At 38.8% G+C, this 22,864-nt stretch overlaps 1 protein-coding gene and 1 long non-coding RNA gene across 2 annotated transcripts in view; both read left to right on the top strand.

The window, feature by feature from the left end:
• LOC126376344 (uncharacterized) overlaps nucleotides 1–22,864 on the top strand; it is a 140,487-nt gene that overhangs the window by 69,934 nt on the left and 47,689 nt on the right. The gene's annotated exons all lie outside the window — the stretch shown is intronic.
• LOC126376292 (alpha-tocopherol transfer protein-like) overlaps nucleotides 1,337–22,864 on the top strand; it is a 46,100-nt gene continuing 24,572 nt past the window's right edge. Inside the window, exons 1-2 of the mRNA XM_050023614.1 lie at nucleotides 1,337–1,715; nucleotides 21,826–21,950. Coding sequence (XP_049879571.1) covers nucleotides 1,423–1,715; nucleotides 21,826–21,950 — 418 coding nt within the window. The 5' untranslated portion in view covers nucleotides 1,337–1,422. The remainder of the gene's footprint in view (nucleotides 1,716–21,825; nucleotides 21,951–22,864) is intronic.

The following is a 22,864-nucleotide window of genomic DNA, read 5'->3' as shown; positions in this document are numbered from 1 at the left end:
GTAGAAGCATGGGTAGGCCTGGAAAGGATCTAGTAGGTAAAGCTATTGGTACAGGTACAGTGAAATATGCTCATATCATCATCTCCCTAGCATTATCCCGTTTTCACAGGGTTCGCTACTTAACCTGAAAATTTAACAGGTCCGGTTTTTTACAGAAGCGACTCCTGTCTGACCTTCCAACCCGCGAAATTAGAACCAATCCAATACAGGTTAGGTAACATACCTCCGAAAATGCATTTCTCGGGAATGTGGGTTTCCTCACGATGTTTTCCTTCACCGCTGAGCACGTGATAATAATTTATGATCCACACATGACTTCGAAAACAAATTCGACGATCATTGATTTAGGCCTGTGCTGGATTCGAACCTGCGACCTCAAAGTCAGAGGCAAGCGTTCTACCAACTGCGCTACCACAGCTCAAATCAGTAAATATGTTCATATCAGGTTTGGAAATGGGGGGTTTCCAGGCTACGTTCACCATCCTCATTGCGACGATACAAGGCAGTAAGTACCCTCTAATTCTCTATAAGTTAGTACCAACTATGAGGAAATGTATTAAAAATTGTAAACAAAGAATCATTTAATAAGAGCGCTCAATAAGCAGCCTTATCGCTAATAAGCAATTTCTTCCAGGATACTTTGAAAGTGTACTTTTATATTGATTGGTGGTCAGTTTTAATTAAGTAGATGAAAGTTTTATAAGTGGAGCGCAATGCAACGCAGTGGAGTATAATGCTCCGTATGCGTTCGATCGAGAAGGCCAAGCAAGAACCAAGTATACTACATACTACTACACTTATACTTGGTTATACTTGGTCTTTGGAACATTGGTATATCGACTATTGATGTAAATTCACTGACTTTAAAAATCTCAAAGAATTGTTTACAAATATACTTACATCGTTTTCTCCTATAAAGGCTAGCGGGAGTAAAACAAGAGCCGCAATTATAATTACTAAAACACGCCAATAAATCTTGCAAAATAATTTAAGACGATCTTTTTTAGAGCGTATTACTAAGTAAGAGTCCCTGTAAGATAAAATAAATAGGTATAAAATTATCTTAAGCTAGTACTTAACGACCTTTTTAAAAATAAACTCACGAAGTATCTGATTCGTCATCCATTTTCATTCAATAATTTGCGAATTTGTATGATATTAAGTGGTAAAATTACTTTTGAATTTGAATTAATCTAGTAGGTTGATTCATAATAAACTAAAACACCTAGTATCTTAAGCAAAGTAAAAATGGTAGATTTTTATTTCTCGTGTTGGCAACACTGTTGAACTGTCGATCGAGCGCAAACATTTTTTGCCGTCAGTTCAGTTATCAAATTGTTGTTAATGAGTTTGGGTGTGTTATAAACATAAGTAAAATCTCCGTGTTTTAATACGATAAAGCGGTCAATTAAAAATTTTAATATGCCTGTGGAAATGGAGTTTGATTATGCCACGGCAACGGCATCAATGGATAAATTCTCCCAGGCGGACATAAATATTTTACGAGAATGGACTCAAAAACTTGATAAATCGAAGTATGTGCCAAAGGATTTGACTGATAAACAAATTGTTCTCTTCTACAACGCTTGCTATGGGGACTTGGATAAGACTAAATCGTGCATAGAACGATACTATGCCTGCAGAAAGAATACTCCTGAATTTTTCGACAACAGAATTGTAAATTCTTATGATCTGAAGCCGAGCGTCGAAGCCCTGTAAGTAATTTTGTATGTTTTATCAATTCAGGAGCTAAAAACATTTACATAACAGATACATTGCCAATAAACCGTTGAACTAACTACTATTAAAATACCTACCTGATTGCATAAGAAAAACATTGTACCTATTTGCCTATAAATAAATTATGGCGAATTTTTGTACTGTTTCAGTTGTAAAATTATAGGTAACCTAGGCGTTGTTATACAAACTATTGGCATAACAAAATCAGGTTGTAATAAGGTTTCTAAGTTAATTATATTTTTATGATCAAATACTACTTTAAGCTTATAGGTACATTGATTTTGCACTTACTTAACAATTATTTATTATCGTAGTTACATACAATATTAAAAAGTTTTTACGACAGTGAGAACAGCATTATCGTATCAATTCTGTGTTTCTATAATGACATCAAAGGAGAAAAGAGAGAGTATTTATTATATTAACTTTAGTTTTACTTTTAGGTATTTTTTTTTTATTGCACCATCTCGCATCCAAGTTGTTTGTAAATGTTTGTTTCCTTTTGGTGGTTGCCTGGAAGAAATTGCTCTAGAGCAATAAGGCCGCCCAAATTGTACTGTTTTCATGTGTTATGTCTGATTGTTGAAATTTTAGTTCTGTGCAATAAAGTATATTTGATTTGATTTGATTTGATTTGAGAAATACTCGATAAGACATTTTGCATGTGACCAGTTTTCAATGTTCCCATAAGACCTTCAAGCTAATATCTTTACCAGATGTGCTCATTTTCATTGTTGTATTGTATGACTGAGGCCAATGGATTCTTCTGCCTTTCTTTGTCTTAAAAGTGAAGACATCAGCAATAAAATAACAAAGCCATTCATTGTTTAAGAAAACAAATGAGTTCCTACTTATAATAATTATTAGAAGCTCAATGGACTTACTTAATAACTTATAGTAATAAAATTATGATTTCTTTTTTATTTTACTTAACTCATTGTAATTTTATACCTACAAGCTCTATTTCATTTAGCAATTATTCTGAAAACAGATATGTACCTACATACTCTTTATTATAGCATATAAGAACTGAACAAATCTAAAAAAAACAATCAATAGCCTTATTGATTAAGAAGTGCTCAATATCTCCTTACTTTTTCTTCTAATCCTTTTATCCGGTTTTGGGCTTACTAGGGCCTTATATAAAAAAAATTGTAGATTCATTATGAATAACCTAGAAGAACGTACATTGACCAAATTGGAGATGTCCTTAGAAAAGGTTTTGTACGATCTACTCTGAACCGGCGTGCGTCTATGAAGTGATTGATGATTGTGGAGGAGGAAAGAGAAGTGTGTCAGGACTGTCAGGATCGAAGCAAATGGAATTCTATAGTCTCTGCTTACCTTGGTGAGAAATAGGCGTGAGTGTATGTATGTATTAAGTATAATGTAAAAATAATCCAAAATGTTCGTATAATTGACCAGGTGCCTGCCGGTAAAAATCCAAATTGACCAATGCGGAAGTTTCGAGAAAGTTCCTCATTATCTGCAGACCAAAAATCATTGTATTTGTAAACAAAATATTCTTATTTCACGAAATATTTCAGTCGAAACAACAAGCTACTCGGAAGTAAGGTTAGTGTTTCCCGCTCGCACGCATGAATCATTTATCTTCTATTGATAGAATTTCTTCCAATTTCGTGATTTACGACACGCGACATACAAAATTCACAGACGCGCGCGTCAACGCAACTACTGAAGGTACCTACGTAGACAGACAGTAATCCTATTGACGTCATACCCTTTGATGACGTCATAAAGTCTCTGAATCTTTTATGTTGGTAACTTGGTACCTAGATTTACTAATGACACAGACAGAATATACTCCCCGTAGCCTCTAGGGTCGAACGGGTAGAAGATGAAATTGTGATCCAACGCGAGCCTATTTTAATAAAAAAAAAACCACATAAAGTGTCTACCTCAGTATAAGTATCGACCTCCGTGGTCCAGTGGTTGAGCGCTGGGCTCACGATCCGGCGGTACCGGGTTCGATTCCCGGTGTGGACATATCACAAAAATTACTTTGTGGTCCCTAGTTTGGTTAGGACATTACTGGCTGATCACCTGATTGTCCGAAAGTAAGATGATCCGTGCTCCGGGAGGCAGCCGTTGGTCCCGGTTATTACTTACTGATGTAAGTAAGTAGTCGTTACATGAGCCATGTCAGGGGCCTTTGGCGGCTCAATAGTAACCCAGACACCAGGGTTGATGAGGTTGGTACTCCACCTCACAACCCGCGCGATAGAAGAAGAAGTATAAGTATGAAAATGGGTGTCGAAATCATCATCAGTCAACTGAATAAAACTAAATCTTACGCGGGTAAAAACAGGAATGGGTAGTAAAAAGAAGCGTGTTATGAAAGTATTAATTAATACGAGTATATTACACTTTTATGTAAGTACCTACCTACTTTATTTGCCCTCCTAAGACCTTCGTTCCATTCTCTTACCAAGGATTTACGTAAAAGTTGTATTTTTAAAGATACGATAAAATCTTAAGCAAGCTTAGTTTTAATGAATTCAAGGTTAATTGCCTGTCTGTGTCTAGTCTGCTCGAAGTCCCAGGTTCAACTCCTGCAAGGACGTTTTGGAAATTGTAATTTTAGATTAGATTTAAGGCACCATACGATTTGGGTTGCCTTGAAGAGATTACTAGAATAAGGCCGCTCTTTTTCTCTTCTTCTATCGTATGGGTTATGAGGTGGATTACTGTAGCAGAGTACAAACTCTGCACATATTGGCCTTTCGTTCTGACCGTCAATCACTTCATCATCGATCATCAGCAAGTTGTCTTCAGGTTACTTGGTTCTGATCACCTCATTAGCGATTTTTGATGGGCGTTTAAGTACATAACATAATATAACATCACGCGTGTACCTGAAGGGGTAGGCAGAGCTGTATAGTATCACACCCACTCCTCGGCAGCTATGTTTAAAGTCGCATGTAATAGAGCGAACCTATTGCCATTAACCGCACTATCTCCATTAAAAATTAATTATATTACTATTGTTGCTTATGCAGATTTTATTTGCTGGGACTGAAGAAAACCCGCGGTGCAAGTGAAGATCCGGTTTATTTGGCAAACCACATTAAAAATACAAAGTTAAAAAGTAAAATACAAGTAAAAAATCATAAGTAAAAATTCGTAAATAATCGATGTAAAATCAGTGAGAAGTAGAGAAGAAGTGATTCGTGACGTGTCCAATCAGATTCTTATTGGAAATCTTCGGTCCGGAACTAGCGGGCTGTGCGCGCATTACGTCGGCCAATCAGGAGCGCCGCGCCATGTATCCGCTCCTCGCGTCGCTCCCCGCGCCATGCCCCGCGTCGCTCCCCGCACCGCTCCCCGCGTCGCTCCTCCGTTTCGCGACGCAATTAGCGGGTCGTGCGTGGATTAACTTAGCCCGCGACCTCCTCTTCTCGGCTGTCCGTAACAACTATAGTTTTTTTTGTACCAACTAGTGCAATAATTATGATATGGCGCCATAGCATGGCTCCATCACAGGCTCACAGCACAAGCTGAGCCATTTCCTTTTACCCGTATTCGTAATATTCATAATTACCTAGTTAAATTATATAAATAATTTAAATTAAATGTTTGTTAAATTATTAAATAATAAATTGGCAATAAATTTATTTTATTCTTATTTTTATATATTACTGTTATTAATAGTTGGATTTTAGCTGCTGAGAAGTTAATTTCAACAGACTAGACGTTTTTTTATGATGAATGTTGTGTTCACTTGTAACTGGCTTACACATTATTACTGTTTTACTTAGGTTAATTATGTCTTAACTAAATGTTATAATGTGCATTGTGCATAGCTGTAAGTGATCCATTAAATAGATAAATAAATAACCGGGCACAGATCTTGGAAACCACGCGGTGGCAATTATCTTTTTTTTTTTTTATCTGCAATCAGTCGCAAGACTTTAATCAGATTTGGTGTGTGAATTGATTAGTTAGAAGTAAAGCAACCAGTGCCACCATCTTCCACTCAGCGCCCAAGAACATCCTTCCTTTTGAGCCTCTTCACCCTGTTGCTAGCTTCCAACAGCATAGTTGCTAAGGGATTTGGATGGTTACTCAACCGTTCCTTATGCCTTTTGTTGTACTTTTCAATTTCTTCTGTGATCGTTGGCATGTCTAGGTATTGATGTACCTCTGAATTTCGAATAAACCAGTCAATTATCTATGATCCAAATATGAATTCGAACTTAAAGTAGAATTCAGTGGTTTAGAACCTGACCGGTAATCGAACTCGTGATACTACGATGTATGTCATGTGTTCCACGAATTGGGCTGTCTGTGTTTAAATTATCAAGCATATTGATAGTATATAGTACTATGATATAGTATATATTCTTATATCGTGTGGGTTGTGAGTTCAATTACCAACCTCATCAACCCTGGTGTCAGGGTTATTATTGAGCCGCCAAAGGCCCCTGACATGGCTCATGTAACGACTACTTACTTACATCAGTAAGTAGTAACCGGGACCAACGGCTTAGCGTGCCTTCCGAAGCACGGATCATCTTACTTTTTGGACAATCAGGTGATCAGCCTGTAATGTCCTAACCAAACTAGGGATCACAAAGTGATTTTTGTGATATGTCCCCACCGGGATTCGAACCCGGGACCTCCGGATCGTGAGCCCAACGGTCAACCACTGGACCACGGAGGCCGATATAGTATATGTCTCTTTCTCTTTCTTTATTTAAGAGCTGCGCTCTTGTCGGCGGTAATCGCCATTCCTCTCTTCTTCCCGCCAAATCCTTCACCTCCTGATACGACACGACCTGCACCTTCCCTTTTGTTTCGTAAATGTTCTCCTAGGTCTACCCCTTCCTCTCTTCCCTTCAAGTTTTCCTTCTGTTATATTTATGAACGTAACGTTAACGTGTAGGGACTTCTATAAAGTAAACACTGTTTTTACGACTGCAAACTTATTTGCAGTTGGTAAAACGATCGCGACCTTTGTCGAGGTATGGAGACAACATTTTTTTCAACGGCAAAGTCAAAGTCTCTGATCCCTTGGTACGCGAGTTGGACTCGAACTTGACCGGTTTTTTTTTTGACATGACTCATTGTTTACTTGCCGCATATGATTATAAATTCCTACTTGGCCGTAATGTAAGGATTTCTGTTGAAGCTGGTATAAGGAATATCATAGAATATTGTTTGTCATCTCGGGCATGTATCAACCTTCATGTTTTGCGATCGCTTCAGTCGCCTAAGGCCTCGGTCTCGAATTTTGCGGGCAGCGGAGCGGCAGCGGCGGCGGCGCGGGAGAGGGGCGGGCAACGCATACCTGTTCTCGAAACCAGCGGGCAGATCGCGCGGCACTGTAGCGGTGTAGTGTTGTGTTCGTGGTTGTGTTGTCGACATTCGCAAACGAAATGTCTGAAAATCGGCGACAACGGCGTTTTTTATTTCTTCCCATAAACGATTAATTATACTCGCTCCTTGTTCGAGAGGTTTTTTAACAGTGTAGTCTACGTCTTATGCTCCAGCATCGTCACAATTTTCAAAGCTCATATCCAAAGCTAAAAAAAAAGTTAGTTTCCCGCTTCCGAGCGCACCTGTCAACTAATGTCATTACGGTTTTTGTGCACCGGCGCGTCACTTCGCCTCCGTAAATAAACTAATTGAATACCAATATTTAATACAAAAACATGATTGATATAGTGCGAAAAATCTGTTACTTACATAATCAAGTGCTTTTTTCTCTAAAAAAGCTAGAAACAGTACCAAAGAAAAAATGTGGACGACGACGAGCGTAAGTTCTTTTTGATAAAACAAAATGTGGATTAAACTGGTAAGTCTTAACATTATCCATCTACTAAAACAAGAGAAGATTATAATTATGATCAATTCAATTTGATTCCTTTTATTGTCGAAAACAAATTACTTTTTTTTGAGGTTATAATTTTATAATCTTAACATTCGAAGAAGTAACTTAAGTCGGCACTTATTACTAATAAAAGTAACTAGTTTTATTAACAGAAATAATAATAATATTAAAATTGTATCGTGTTCGTGTTATAACAGTGATTTAAATGTTATACTTTGTTCCGATGTTGTTGTTGTTTAAATTCGCCTTATATAAGGCAGGCAAAGATCTGAGGACTATACAGTGTTGACTTTAGTAATTTAATATTCGAAAATCACGATCAAAATAGGCCTAAGCCTTGTCTTCAGTCCCTGATTGCCGCGTTTTTATTTTCATCTGTCACAAAAAAAAACGATTTTTATTTTTGTTTCTTTTCGTAATTCGTGTTCTTGACTTATGTGGTGGTTGATAACTTACTATCAGCGAATGAAAAGAGCAGTTTTGTAATAAAACGAAGAGACCCAGTGAAATATAACCACAGAATGGCATAGAAAAGTAAATAATAAACATAGAAATAATTTGACAAGTTCAGATAATTAGATGACAGAAGCACTTCATGTTTACCCTGTTCATCAAGAAGTACCCATGACACAGTAGTACTCGATATCACAGAGGTCATCTACACCATTGGTAGACAAGATACATAACTTATTCAAGATAACACTTAAAACATTTAGAGGATTATAATTGGTTCAATACAAGATAACCATACTTAAAAATGATATTATACTATATTATAACAGTACATAATCCCATCCCACAGTCTCTGTTAAGTGGTGATAATAATGTTATCTTCTCCGAATGATACTTACAATATAAGATGATGATAACATACCCTAACAATAAAAACAGAAAGAGTGTTAAGAGGGTACAGGCAAGAGATAGCCTTATTATAGTAAGCAATTTCTTCCAAATTACTCTAATCTTATTATATTTCAAGCTTCCAACGTATGGGTGATGATTATTGGTACCAACCTAACCAACAAGAGAACACCACTTGGAGAGTCACCTAGTTAAGCACTAGTAGTGAACTGTCTGACTAGAGGATAGACAGACTATTTGTTTCCTTTTAGAGCTATCACAATAAAGGATAGACAATGGACTTGATGTATCAACCCTATTAACTTAAAAATCAACCACTAAGACTGTTGCAAAGCGCAAATATACCTATGTCTTATTTTAATACCTAGAGCCATCGTTTAGCGGATGGACAGTGGACTTGATGGTACCAACTCAATGTACATAAGAGCTATCACTAAAAAGTTCGCCATTGCTAAGCGCTAATATACCTTTTTTACATTTCCATACCTAGAGCTATCACTTAGAGGATAGACAATGGACTTGAAGGCACAATGCACATAAGAGCTACCATTAGGAAGGTCGCCATTGATAAGCGCTAATATACCTATTTGTCATTTCCATACCTAGAGCTATCACTTAGAGGATAGACAATGGACTTGAAGGCACAATGCACATAAGAGCTACCATTAGGAAGGTCGCCATTGATAAGCGCTAATATACCTATTTGTCATTTCCATACCTAGAGCTATCACTTAGAGGATAGACAATGGACTTGAAGGTATCAATGCAATGAACATAAGAGCTACCACTAGGAAGGTCGCCATTGACAAGCGCTAACATACCTATTTCTCATTTCCATACTTAGAGCTATCACTTAGAGGATAGACAATGGACTTGATGGTATCAACCTAATTAACAAAAGATTTACCACCAGGAAGGTCGCCATTGCCAAGCGCTTATATACCTATTTATCATTTCCATACCTAGAGCTATCACTTAGAGGATAGACAATGGACTTGAAGACACAATGAATGTAAAAGATACCACTAAGAAAGTCGCCATTGACAAGCGCTAACATACCTATTTCTCATTTCCATACTTAGAGCTATCACTTAGAGGATAGACAATGGACTTGATGGTATGAACCCTATTAACATAAGAGCTACCGCGATTAGGGTCGGCATTGGCAAGCGCTATATACCTATTTCTCATTTCCATACCTAGAGCTATCACTTAGAGGATAGACAATGGACTTTATGGTATCAACTCAAATAACATAAAGCTACCACTACAAGTATCGCCTTTTGCTAAACGCTAGTAGATAGCTAGAACATAGACCAACTATTTTTTATACTTTTATTTTCATGTTTGATTTGTTACTTGTGGAATTGAAGATAAACGATTTAATTGTCGGGGCTTACCTACCCATGTTGAAACTCAAGATTAGACTAATGCTGAGAAACAATAGACTATTATGTCAAATTGTTCATTATAAAATAATGAGAGTACAAATTCTGAAGAAATAACCGACAGTTCAAAACCTAAAAGCCTCTGTTCTATTAATCAACCTCAACTGTGCTAGAAATCAAAGTATTAATAGCCGAGATTACTTCCAAAAGAGATAACTGTACACAGGACATGGTTAGAGAACCATTAACTGCTATTCAATTCTTTCAACCAACATCATAAAATTCAAATAGCACATAAATAATAATGAATAACATTGCCCGAAGAGTGAGTAAACGAGATAGCAGCAGGATCTGTGGAACAGAGACAACAGTATCAGCAGGCAGCCCCACAGCCAACAGTATGAACAGAAAGCCCACAAGGAACAGTATCAGCAGGCCGCCCACAGCCAGCAATAAAAGCAGTAATGCAACCAGACATGATCAGAAGTGCCATAACCAGCAGCCCTACAGCCAGCAGTAGTAGCAGAGCTACAACCAGATGTATTAGCAGTCTCACAGCCATTAGTATCAACAGTGCCCCAGGCAGCAAGGCCGTTTAAGAATAGTACCTCATGAGGAGGAAGAATTCCCTACAAAGTTACAATGGGAAAATTTGCACAAGCAAATATATTTTTCATGATATTTACTTTTCAAAATTCTGGTAAAATTAATCCCAAATGTCTATTACTAAAAGTTTTAGCATTATCATTAAGACATGGGATTCAAATCCTGTCTTTGTTAATCAGGAATAACAATACTAATCTCAGTATAAATTGAGGTACCTACCTGATAATATTATAACTTCAATGAAAATTTCCTTCAAGTATTACATTCATAAACTGCCTATATACGTCCCACTGCTGGGCACAGGACTCCCCTCAATTAACCGGAGGGGGTATGGAGCATACTCCACCACGCTGCTCCACTGCGGGTTGGTGTGTATTTACAATTTATATAAAAATTACAACATTAATGTTACATAACATAAACAGCAATATACGGGATGTGTCCCTCCACTCAATCAATCGGAACCAAACTGCAGTGGAGAAGTAACAATAATATTTTTATGATAAATATATGTTTATCTTATTTTTCGGTTAGTGTTGTAAGGTCAATCAGGCAGGTCCCTTCACTAAGTAACCTGACATATTAAATCTTCAGGTTGGGTATGAGAAGTGAATCCCAGTGCAAACAACGGGATCATGTTAGGTTAGATTAAAGAAAAAGGATGATTTTAACAAACAATGATAATATACCTACACGACCGATAATTAATAAATTAATGTTATCCTTATATGTAACTGCATACCTAAGGGTAAAATATGTTTTATCCATTTATTTATTTTTTCCAGTAAATAATAGGACGTTACTATTACTGTCCTAAAAACAAATTTAATAATTATTACACTAAAGGGATAGCTGCGTAAACAATGTTACGTGTGTTGATGTGTCGTGTGTACGTTGTTCTAACATCTGATTGGTGGGTGAAAGGTTGCATAGAGGAATAGTAAAAGATTCCACAACAAGTTATATTTATTATTACCACAAAAAAAAAATATACTAAATATTATTACCAAGCCCATATGGTCGATATTAGGTAATACAAAATAACGTGGGCTCAAGTAATCTATTTTATTAAAAACAAAATCTTAATTATCACGAAGATAATTATCACACAAGTACATAATGTAAATGTACTTCCCCTCTTTATACTTTCAGCCTCATTTAACAATATCTTATAATAAAAGAGGAAAGTTTAGATCAGTGGTTCTGAATATCTTAAAGAAAAAGGTCACTTGAATAAATGTATCGAAATTCTTACTTACACTTATATTTGTATTTCCTCTAATCAATTTGACATGTTGTCTTAGGATTCATTTAACTACTCAATGTCGACAACAATTGCCAACTTAGCACAGGATGTTACAATCAATCTTGTGTCTGGGTGCCCGCGTCATTACCCGTTCTTTATGTATTTCTTCTTTTATGTATGTAAACAAATAATGTGTAACTTTGATAATTATTGTAGACCTTGGTGTGCCAATGAAAAATGAGTGTTACACTATATGATAAACTCTCACAGTCCTTTCGACTACAACTATCGTGGTTGTTCAAGAGCTTCGGAAATGTGCTCTATGGTGAGGTCCCTGTGAGGCTCGTATAGCCAATTGTGATGTTGAGCTTCCATCAGAAATTTGTTCTTGTGTAGTTCTTTTATTGTGAAATTGATAGTCATGTGAAATAGGTATTTAATGTACTTGCTTAACTTCAACTTTATTATTTAGAACTATGTATCTATTCTAGTACAGTATAGTATAACCATATATAACATACATAATATCGATTCCATTCTTGAGAACTGGTGAAACTTGTTTAGCGAACAGTAATTATTCTTATTGTTTTTTACATGATAATATCAAAACGTTTGGTGGAACGCCGCGCTGAGTTTATCAGGCAACGGCTGTGCCTCTGACTGCCTTTATTGGGATTAAAGTCATGGGCAGCTGAATTAGCCTTTGTGATAACAATGTACTTTATTCATTAATGAATAATCATATTATTGGTACTCGTTTCAATTTAAATGTTTCATTCCCAACTAAGCTTTAAACATCTACACTGTTAAAAAACCTCTCGAACAAGGAGCGAGTATAATTATGAGATTAAACGAACTTACCTGTAAGTGAAGTTCTATCTCAATTATACGAAGCTCCTTGTTCGAGAGGACTCCCTCCCTTCAATTTTAATATCCCGCCCTAAAGCTTCCACAGGTGATGGAGTTGTCCATGAAACATGCTTTAAACATAATGACATTAGTTGACAGGTGCGCTCGGAAGCGGGAAACTAACTTTTTTTTTAGCTTTGGATATGAGCTTTGAAAATTGTGACGATGCTGGAGCATAAGACGTAGACTACACTGTTAAAAAACCTCTCGAACAAGGAGCTTCGTATAATTGAGATAGAACTTCACTTACAGGTAAGTTCGTTTAATCTCATAATTATTCTTCTATTTTTATGGTTCACATCTTTGCTGTTCCATATGGGTCTCCTCTCAAAGATTGCCGAAATAATTTGCTCTTGCACGTCCGAGGACATTTTGATACCTACGTCACGAAAAAAAAGTACAACACTATACTACAATGCAGACGCGCAACGGTCACCGCTCGACTGGAGTGCACCGCTCGTTGCCCGCCCCCGCGCCGCTCCCGCGCCGCTGTTTTCGAGACCCGGTCCATTTGACGATACGCATAAGATCCTGCCGCTCCCGCGCCGCCGCCGCCGCCGCCCCGCTGCCCGCAAAATTCGAGGCAGACGATCCGATTACTCTAGCCATAGAGGCAGCCAATCAGCTCGCGACACCAAACACTTCAGAACCCCGATACCGGCACCGCCGGCGTGGTCGACGATTTCCCTCAATCAGCGCTTATCGCTATCGACCCACTAGGGTCGATTAATTCTTTCAAATATTTATCCTCTCAGACGACGCCCTGAGCCGAGGTTCGCGTCCAACTGGGCACCCTCAGGCATGTTGTCTTAAATTTTGTACCGGGTGAGAGCCTTTAGCGCTCCCCATTTGTCCGGCCAAGTAGTTAATGCCATCTGCGGCAAATCTACAATAAGTCACGTCAAAAAAACGCCTTTCCATCCCCCTTCTATTCCGTGGTGGCGTTACTTCGACTATTTCAATTAAAAAAAAACAATAAGTAGTTTGGCATGCTAACGAATAAGACAAATGGTGCTTAACTTTTATTGTTATCCGTTACCAAATTGTGCATATGGACGTACTTACAAGTACGTCAGGATATTTTTGTGTCGAGCAAATTTCGTGATAGAGTTCGATTGCAACATTTATGTAAAGCATTATCACCGGCTTACTTGGTCCAGTAGTTAAACGTGGCGTGGGGCTCACGACCCGGACGTCCCGGGTTCGAATCCCGGTGGGGACATGTCACAAAAATCACTTTGTTTACCCCTAGTTATGCCTGCAAAGTACTAACCAAACTAGGGATCACAAAGTGATTTTTATGATATGTTCTCACGGAGATTCGAACGGGGTCGTAATTCTCCTTTCGGAGAATTTGGTTACTATTGTAATTTTACAATAGTAACTTAGTGTTTTCTTACCAAAGACAAGCTATTATTCGGGCTTTCTCGAACATTCGCGGTCTTAAAACCTCCTTAAATGTTATGTTTTACGCAAAATGTAATTACCTGAACGGTAACATCAATTCACGGTCATTCTGGTTTAAATTTAAATATACGCAATTAAGTTTGTTTAATTATTAATAAGTTTAAGTGACTTTTATGGCATGTTCTAGATGATAAGTAAGAACTAAACACCCTTCTTGTATTATGTAGGTTAAATTGATGTATAATTATGTTACTGTATAGATAATACATTTCATTGGTGGCGTAGTAGGTAGGTACCTATCTATAGATAGTATTAGTGTTGTACCTAAGTATGTAGTCATTACATGAGCCATGTCAGGGGCCTTTGGCGGCTCAGTAATAAGTAATTACCCTGTCACCAGGGTTGATGAGGTTGGTATTCCACCTCACAACCCACACGATAAGAAGAGAGATTAGATAGGTAAATAAATACGAGTAGTATACATAGGTGAATATGCCCCTCCGGTTGATTGAGGGGAGGCCTGTGCCCAGCAGTGGGACGTATATAGGCAGTTTATGTAGGTAAATATGAATGGGATATACGATCTACCATAAGTCCGGCCAAGTAGTTAATGCCATAAGTCATGTCCCAAAAATGACACGAGCATTATTATTATTACCTAATTATTTTTCGATCCAGAGGTCTCGGGATGTTACAAAAATCACTTTCTGACCCGTAGTTTGGTTAGGACATTACAGGCTGATCACCCGATTGTCCGAAAGTAAGATGATCTTTGGTCCCGGTGACTATTTACTTAAGTGTTTAATTTAGTCGTTACATGAGCCATGTCAGGGGCCTTTAGCGGCTCAATAATAACCCTGACACCAGGGTTGCTGTTAGTCATCCAGCTCGCAACTCACACGACAGAAGATCAAAGTATGTTGTAGAAACGTATAGGTTGTTCGAGCGTGACCCTGCATAGTAAAACGTAATTTGTTATTGCATATGAATGGAAACCATTATAAAACCGGTCGGGCGAGGTATTCTGCACCTAGAGGGTTTCTGCGGAAGTCTAGAAGCTAGTAGAGATGCTAAGTTGTTTACTGTTGATGTATAATTAACGGCCTCCGTGGTCCAGTGGTTGAGCGTTGGACTCACGATCCGGAGGTCCTGGGTTCGATTCCCAGTGGGGACATATCACAAAAATTACTTTGTGGTCCCTAGTTTGGTTAGGACATTACAGGCTGATCACCTGATTGTCCGACAGTAAGACGATCCGTGCTTCGGAAGGCACGTTAAGCCGTTGGTCCCGGTTACTACTTACTGTGTAAGTACGTAGTCGTTATAAATGAGTCATGTCAGGGGCCTTTGGCGGCTCAATAGTAACCCTGACACCAGGGTTGATGAGGTTAGTAATTCGCCTCAAAACCCACACGATAGAAGAAGAAGAAGACTGTTGATTATACTAAATATTTTGTCCCCTTGCTAACAGAACCAATGTCGGTAGTCATATAGCGGTGAGTCGCATCTGCGTGACTTATAATGAACTGTGTGCCGCAATGTCTGATCTAGACCTATTTTTCAATTCTATTAAGCAGTATAAGGATAAAATTTATAAATATTTATGACCTCCAGCATAATACACGGTGTTAGTGACATCGTAACGAATACTGAGGGGGATGATTTGAGTTAATATCAAGTGGAATTTTTCGTCGCAAAATTAATGTTTTTTTTTTTTCGTTTTTTTTTTAATTATTTTCAATTCTATACTTTTGCGATGGGAAATTGCACTTGATATTAACTCAGAATAATGAGATGAATCATCCCTCTCAGTATTCGTTACGATGTCACTTACACCCCATTCAAGTACATACAAGTAGCCATACAAGTAGGTATGGGTTTTAGTTGTTGTTGTTCGTTACGGTGTCCGTAACGAATACTGAGGGGGATGGTTCAGACCATGATTCTGAGTTGATATCAAGTGGAATTTCCTGTCGGAAAATTCATGAAAATGTTTGTGTTTTTTTTAATATTTTTAGTTCCATACTTTTCCACTTGATATTAACTCAGAATCATGTTCTGAATCATCCCTCAAAGTTTTCGTTACGATGTCACTAACAACCTGTATATATTATACTTTTATATGTTTTTTTTTAATTATCTACCTAAAGGATTACTTTGTCTTACACTGCAAATGTTGTGTGCACCTTAATTGGCTTATGTAACAGTCTAATTCCTGATGTAACTTTTATTTTATTTAATGTTTTATTATAAAGCTGTATAATATGTACCTTGTACCTTTTTATAAATAAATAAATATACTACGTATAGAGTAACTACGGTAATTCTAAAAAATAATAAAAAAGCACCTAAACAGTTACATGTCAAAAATATGGTTATATCATGTTCACGTCAAAAGTTATCAAAAATCAATAAAATCTTTAATTTTGTAATAATTTCTCCTCCCCTCAATCAACCGGAGGGGGTATGGAGCATACTCCACCACGCTGCTCCAATGCGGGTTGGTGGAGATGTTTTTTACGGCTAATAGCCGGGACCAACGGCTTAACGTGCCCTCCGAAGCACGGAATCATCTTACTTTTTCGGACAATCAGGTGATTCAAGCCTGAAAAGTCCTTACCAAACAAAGGACAGTCTCACAAAGTGATTTCGACAATGTCCCCATCGGGAATCGAACCCGGACCTCCAGATCGTGAGCCTAACGCTTAGCTTAATGTTCAGTTCTACAATTTCTGCACTTCCATGTGATGGCTATAAATAGTTGTGACCTTTCGCAGGAGTTCGGCCCTTCGTATTACGGTCTAGTGAATCCGTCTGATAGATGTAGAAATATAGAATCTGATAACCTTTAACGGTCTGTTTTGTGTATTTGTATTAACGCTGGGAGCGAATAAAAAATATAGAAAAACCAGTTGGAAAAACGCTTGACTCTCACTGTGAGGTTACAGGGAATGTAATCCCGATTTCGCGGGATCCCGATCCCGCGATCACCTGATTGTCCAAAAAGTAAAAAGACTCGTGCTTCGGAAGGAACGTTAAGCCGTTGGTCCCGGTTATTACTTACTGATGTCAGTACGTTGTGGTTACATGAGTCATGTCAGGGGCCTATGGCGGCTCAGTAATAACCCTGACAGCAGAGTTGATGGGGTTGGTAATTCCCCTCACAATCCAAACGATAGAAGAAGATCTCCATTCAAATTCAAAAATATCTTTATTCAGTAGGTAACATATTTACACTTTGAATCGACAATTTTTCTCACAACCTGTATAGCCGGGGAAAAGAAGCTGCAAGAAAAACCTCGGCACAGGGCCCTAGACGTTCTTTAAAAAAAAATAAACATAAAATATTTTTATACAATTGAGTAATTTAGCTGCCTAATATCAGTTCTCAGACAGTTAATCCCATGCATTCATATCTTCTAAATAATCACTAACTTTATAATAACCTTTTTTGTAAAGTTTAGTTGAAAGGCGAATTCTGAATGTCAATGGGAATCTTATTGTAAAAACGTATATACATTGCCCCTTAAAAGATTTAGTGGTCTTTTGTAATCGACTGACTTGTAAAGCAAGTTTATTTTTATTACGGGTATTAACAATGTGCCGATCGCTTTGTTTTGCAAATAATATTGTATATAAGATATTGTATATTGTATATTGTGTTGTGTTTGTTTTGTATATAAGATTGTGTATATATATATAAAATGTGTCTATTGTTTTATTTTACGTATCTGCGCGCTACACTGCAGCTGTACAAATGTACCATATCCTTTGCCGAAGGTTGTCTGGAAGAGATCGCTCTTAGCGATAAGGCCGCCTTTGCCCACCTTAGAATAAGTTTATCCTGTAAATGTTTTGTGAATTTGTGTGCAATAAAGTGTTTTTATTATTATTATTATTAATCCTATATATTTTTTTATTCATTAATAGAAAAAGATTAGACTACCCGGTAGTATCACGGGACATCGATTTCCTATGACTACTGGCTTTAGAGTAGTGTCACGGGAGCTGCTGTTTTGCCCATGGCACAAGCAGTAGTGTCACGGGAGAGAAAATATCCTATGGTATCAAGCGGGTTGTGTGTGTGCTACGGGCAAAAAAGGCCCAGTTTTAAACATAACATAACATAAACTGCCTATATACGTCCCACTGCTGGGCACAGGCCTCCCCTCAATCAACCGGAGGGGGTATGGAGCATACTCCACCACGCTGCTCCACTGCGGGTTGGTGGAGGTGTTTTTACGGCTAATAGCCGGGATCAACGGCTTAACGTGCCTTCCGAAGCACGAAATCATCTTACTTTTTCGGACAATCAGGTGATTCAAGCCTGAAAAGTCCTTACCAAACAAAGGACAGTCTCACAAAGTGATTTCGACAATGTCCCCATCGGGAATCGAACCAGTTTTAAAAAACACGACAAATCATCCGTCATAAGGGCTGCTTACAAAGTAGGTAGGTATGATACTGGTGACCTACATCCCCAATTTCATTTCACTCTTTCTTTCCTTCGGTTTTTTTGACCTTCATGTAAAGGCCAAGGTGCCCAGGGACCCCGATATTGGCCCGAAGCCAACACCTGCATGGCGCAAAGCGATGAAAAATAAATTACTACAATTCTCTTACATTTTCGCTTTACTAACAGGAGTTTTTGATATCTCTATCATGGGCCGTGTGGGAAGGATTTTATTATTATACTTCTTCTATCGTGAGGTGGATCACCAACCTCATCAACCCTGGTGTCAGAGTTATTATTGAGCCGCCATAGGCCCCTGACATTACTCATGTAACGACTACGTACTTACATCAGTAAGTAGTAACCGGGACCAAAACTGCTTAACGTGCCTTCCGAAGCACGGATCGTCTTACTTTCGGACAATCAGGTAATCAGCCTGTAATGTCCTAACCAAAATAGGGATCACAAAGTGATTTTTATGATATATCCCCACCGGGATTCAAACCCGGGACCTCCGGATCGTGAGCCCAACGCTCAACCACTGGACCACGGAGGCCGTTATTATTATAGGTACGTAAGTGCTGGACAGCTGCCCAGCTGCCGTGCTTCGGAGGGCACGTTAAGTAGTCGGTCCCGGCTAGTATTTACCAGGGTTATTATTGCGTATGGCAGACAAAAATAAAATATCCTGCGTGGATCAAATATCCAGCTTAAGCTCCCTTAAACAAGGTACCAGGATTTACCAGGGTTGCGGAAGTCGGTTAGCAGATCACTAACCGACTTCATCTACCCTGGTGTCAGAGTTACTATTGAGCCGCCAAAGGCTCCACTCTACATGGCTCATGTAACGACTACATAATTATTTAAGTAAATACTAGCCGGGACCGACTACTTAACGTGCCCTCCGAAGCACGGTAGCTGGGCAGCTATCCAGCACTTACGTACCTATAATAATAACGGCCTCCGTGGTCCAGTGGTTGAGCGTTGGGCTCACGATGGGGCGTTGGGCCCTAGAGAAAACTGGATAAATGGCTTTGTGAGGTTTTTTTTGCCTTTATATCGATGTTAGGGATCTATGATGTCTATCTTATTATTGACTCTTTTTTTATTTTAAGCCGTTGGTAATACCCGGGGGTATTAGCAGTTAAAACACCTCTACCAACCCGCGGTGGAGCAGCGTGGTGGAGTATGCTCCAAACCCTACCGGTTGAGGGGAGGCCTGTGCCCAGCAGTGGGACGTATATAGGCTGTTTATGTATGTGTGTATTTTAATTGTAGCACCTAACATAACCTCAATCAATTAATCTATCAATTAATTTGTGGATTTTGACAAGGATTGGAATAGATTTAATAGAATGGACTTGCGCAGGAGTTCCGTCATCATCGAGAAAATCCTACGTCATCCAATGTTGATCTTTTCTGTACGTCACTTGACAGTTAACACTCGTATGTTGTTCTTCTACGTACGTCATTGTGTTAATATGTCCACTTTGGCGGCGCTGATGATAACGAAACGTGGAAGAGAAAAAAAAGCGGTCAAATATTGGACTTGCGTACCGTAGTGGTTGTTATGACCATGCAATATTTACGTATTGATAATGATAAATACGTATTAAAGGTTACTTCAAAACGTCATGTAGGCAAAATAGAATGCATAGGTTTGTCGCTCACGTTGGTCTAACAGAAAGCTCGGTGAGGCGGTTGGATCATAAATGATTATCAGGTGCTCAGCGTTGAAGGAAAACATCGTGAGGAAACCCACATTCCCAAGGAATCCATTTTCGGAGATATGTGACCTAACCTGTATTGGGCTGGTTTTCACTTCGCAGGTTGAAAGATCAGATCAGTCGCTTCTGTAAAAAACCGGACCTGTGAAATCTTCAGGTTAGGTAAGCGGACCCTGTGAAAAGCGAGACAGTCCACGCGTTCTTAATACTCTTTAGCGGCTTATGGCCATTTAAGACTAAAGTAAGACCCAGAGGGGGTGAGGTTGGCGCTCCATACGAATTGGTGCGGGGGGTTGATTTAACGCTCTATACGTAGTTATTATTCCTTACTAAGCAGAAAATCCACTTCTAACCATTACGTCGTAGCCGTCTATGATCATAACTAGTGTTGCCGAAAAATCGATAGTTTTACTATAGATAGTAAACAGCCAAAATCATCTACCAACCGATAGGCCTATCGATAGTATCGATACTGTCTATAGTATCGATAGCTCTTTTTTGGCGATACTATTGATAAGCAACGATAGTATCGATAGAGTCGATACTATCGATTAATTATCGATATTATCGTTTTTTGGTAAACTATCGATAGTTCGATCGAAAACTATCGATAGGGCGCTATCGAGCGGCAACACTAATCGTAACGATTAACGATGTCTTCGACCATGTAGTCGGGTCCTTGACCTTAGTTTATTCCTTCTATATTGCGAAATTTTTTGAACAGTCTTCGTTAGAGTTACACAATGTATCTGATTGTAATGACATTTTGCACGCCAAGGATATTTCATATTAAGTACGTATATACTATCTATTTCGTTTGGAGGTCTTCTTTGAATGACGGAATCCATACTTAATATTACAAATGTGAAAGTATCTCTGCCTGTCTGTCCTTACAAATCGCTAAACGGATCTAGGAGGTGAATAATAATAAAAAAACACTTTATTGCACACAAATTTACAAAACATGTACAGGATAAACTTATTTTAAGATGGGCTAAGAGCGAACTCTTCCAGACAACCTTCGGCAGAGGATATGTTGCAGTGTAGACACATTTTTTATATATATTAATCATATACATATACTAAATATGCATATATACTAAACTAACTTAATTTAGGTATGAGACCCAGCAGTGGGCCACAATAGGCTAGAAAAAAAAAACATTGGACAGCAAACAGGCATAGAATAAAATATAATACTACGTATAGAACGGCTACTCTCCGCTCCCCACCAGCGGCTGAGCTAGGTTTACCTCACCCCCGGTCTTACTTTAGTCTTCAATCGTATGGGCGTCAGACGTCATACACACAGATGCGCGTGTACGATAACGTCAATGTGTAGTGTCTGTGTTAAACGAGGTGTTCTATATAAAGTGTCCGGGGTATGAAATCAAAATCAAATCAAATATACTTTAATGCACAGAACTAAATTTCAACAATCAGTCATAACACGTGAATACTGTACAATTTGGGCGGCCTTATTGCTCTAAAGCAATTTCTTCCAGGCAATCACCACAATGAAACAGGCAGGTGGGCCACTTGCTGGTAAGTGGTCACACCAGTGTGTTGGCGACCTTGAAGAGCTTTTTCACTCCTCGTCCGAAGATGTGTTAAGGAAGATTTTTTTTTTCTAGGGAGTTCTCGTTCCTGCCAGAGAAGTCGGTGAAGGGTTACGACATCATATATCACCGGCTGCACTACCTGGAGCCATCCAAGTACTTCCTCGAGCCTGGCTGCAAGCTGCTCTTCATGACAGTTGGTAAGTCTCACTGTTAAACAATCAATTATCATGCCGCAAATGGGCGGAAGGCAAAAAAGTAGCATGGAAAATGCTGCACCGTCAAGAGCGTGGCTCTTAAATTAATGATGATGAAATGGCATTAACCACTTGGCCGGACAAATGGGAAGCGCCGGACACTCGACAAATTTTAAGACAACACGTCTGAAGGTCCCCACTTGGGCGCGAGCCTTGGATCAGGGTGTCGTCTGAGATGATAATATTTGAAAGAATTAACCGACTCTAATGGGCCGATAGCGATATGCGCTGAATGAGGGAAATCGTCGACCACGCCGGGCGCCGGCGGGGTCGGTATCGGGGTTCTAAAGTGTTTGTTGTCGCGAGCTAAAGTAATCGGGTCAGGACCTTATACCTATTACGTTTTTCGGGCGTCTATTATTTCAGTATTTATCGTACGATAGCGGGAAGTAGGTTTTGGGTCATCATCATCATTTTTAGAGCCACGCCCTTGTCGGCGTAGCATTTTCCATTCCAGTCTATCAAAGGCCAATTCCTTGACTTCCCTATAAGACACGACGTTAACCTTTTCTTTAATCTGTTCCATGTAAGCTCTTCTTGGTCTTCCCCTTCCTTTCTTTCCTTCTAGCTTCTAGGTTTTGGGTATTGCGCCTATATTTTCAGTATTTCCCGTCGGAAAGCGGGAAGTTGTTATTGGGTATTCGGAAGCCGCCACTGCCAGGGGATTTGGGTGGTGCGGAGCAGAATCGGAGAAACGTTTAGCGGGTAATTTGAGCCATTGGTCAATGGTAATCGGTTCTTTGTATGTTTGGGCTAACATCGAGAACCAATGCTATGGGTTCATAATCATCATAATCATCATTTATTGGTAAAAATATTACACGTCAATATAAAAAATAAAAAATTCTTAGTAATTA

Source organism: Pectinophora gossypiella, chromosome 20 (genome assembly GCF_024362695.1).
Source record: "Pectinophora gossypiella chromosome 20, ilPecGoss1.1, whole genome shotgun sequence".
Lineage (NCBI taxonomy): Eukaryota > Metazoa > Arthropoda > Insecta > Lepidoptera > Gelechiidae > Pectinophora > Pectinophora gossypiella.
This window is presented reverse-complemented; position numbering and strand designations above follow the sequence as displayed.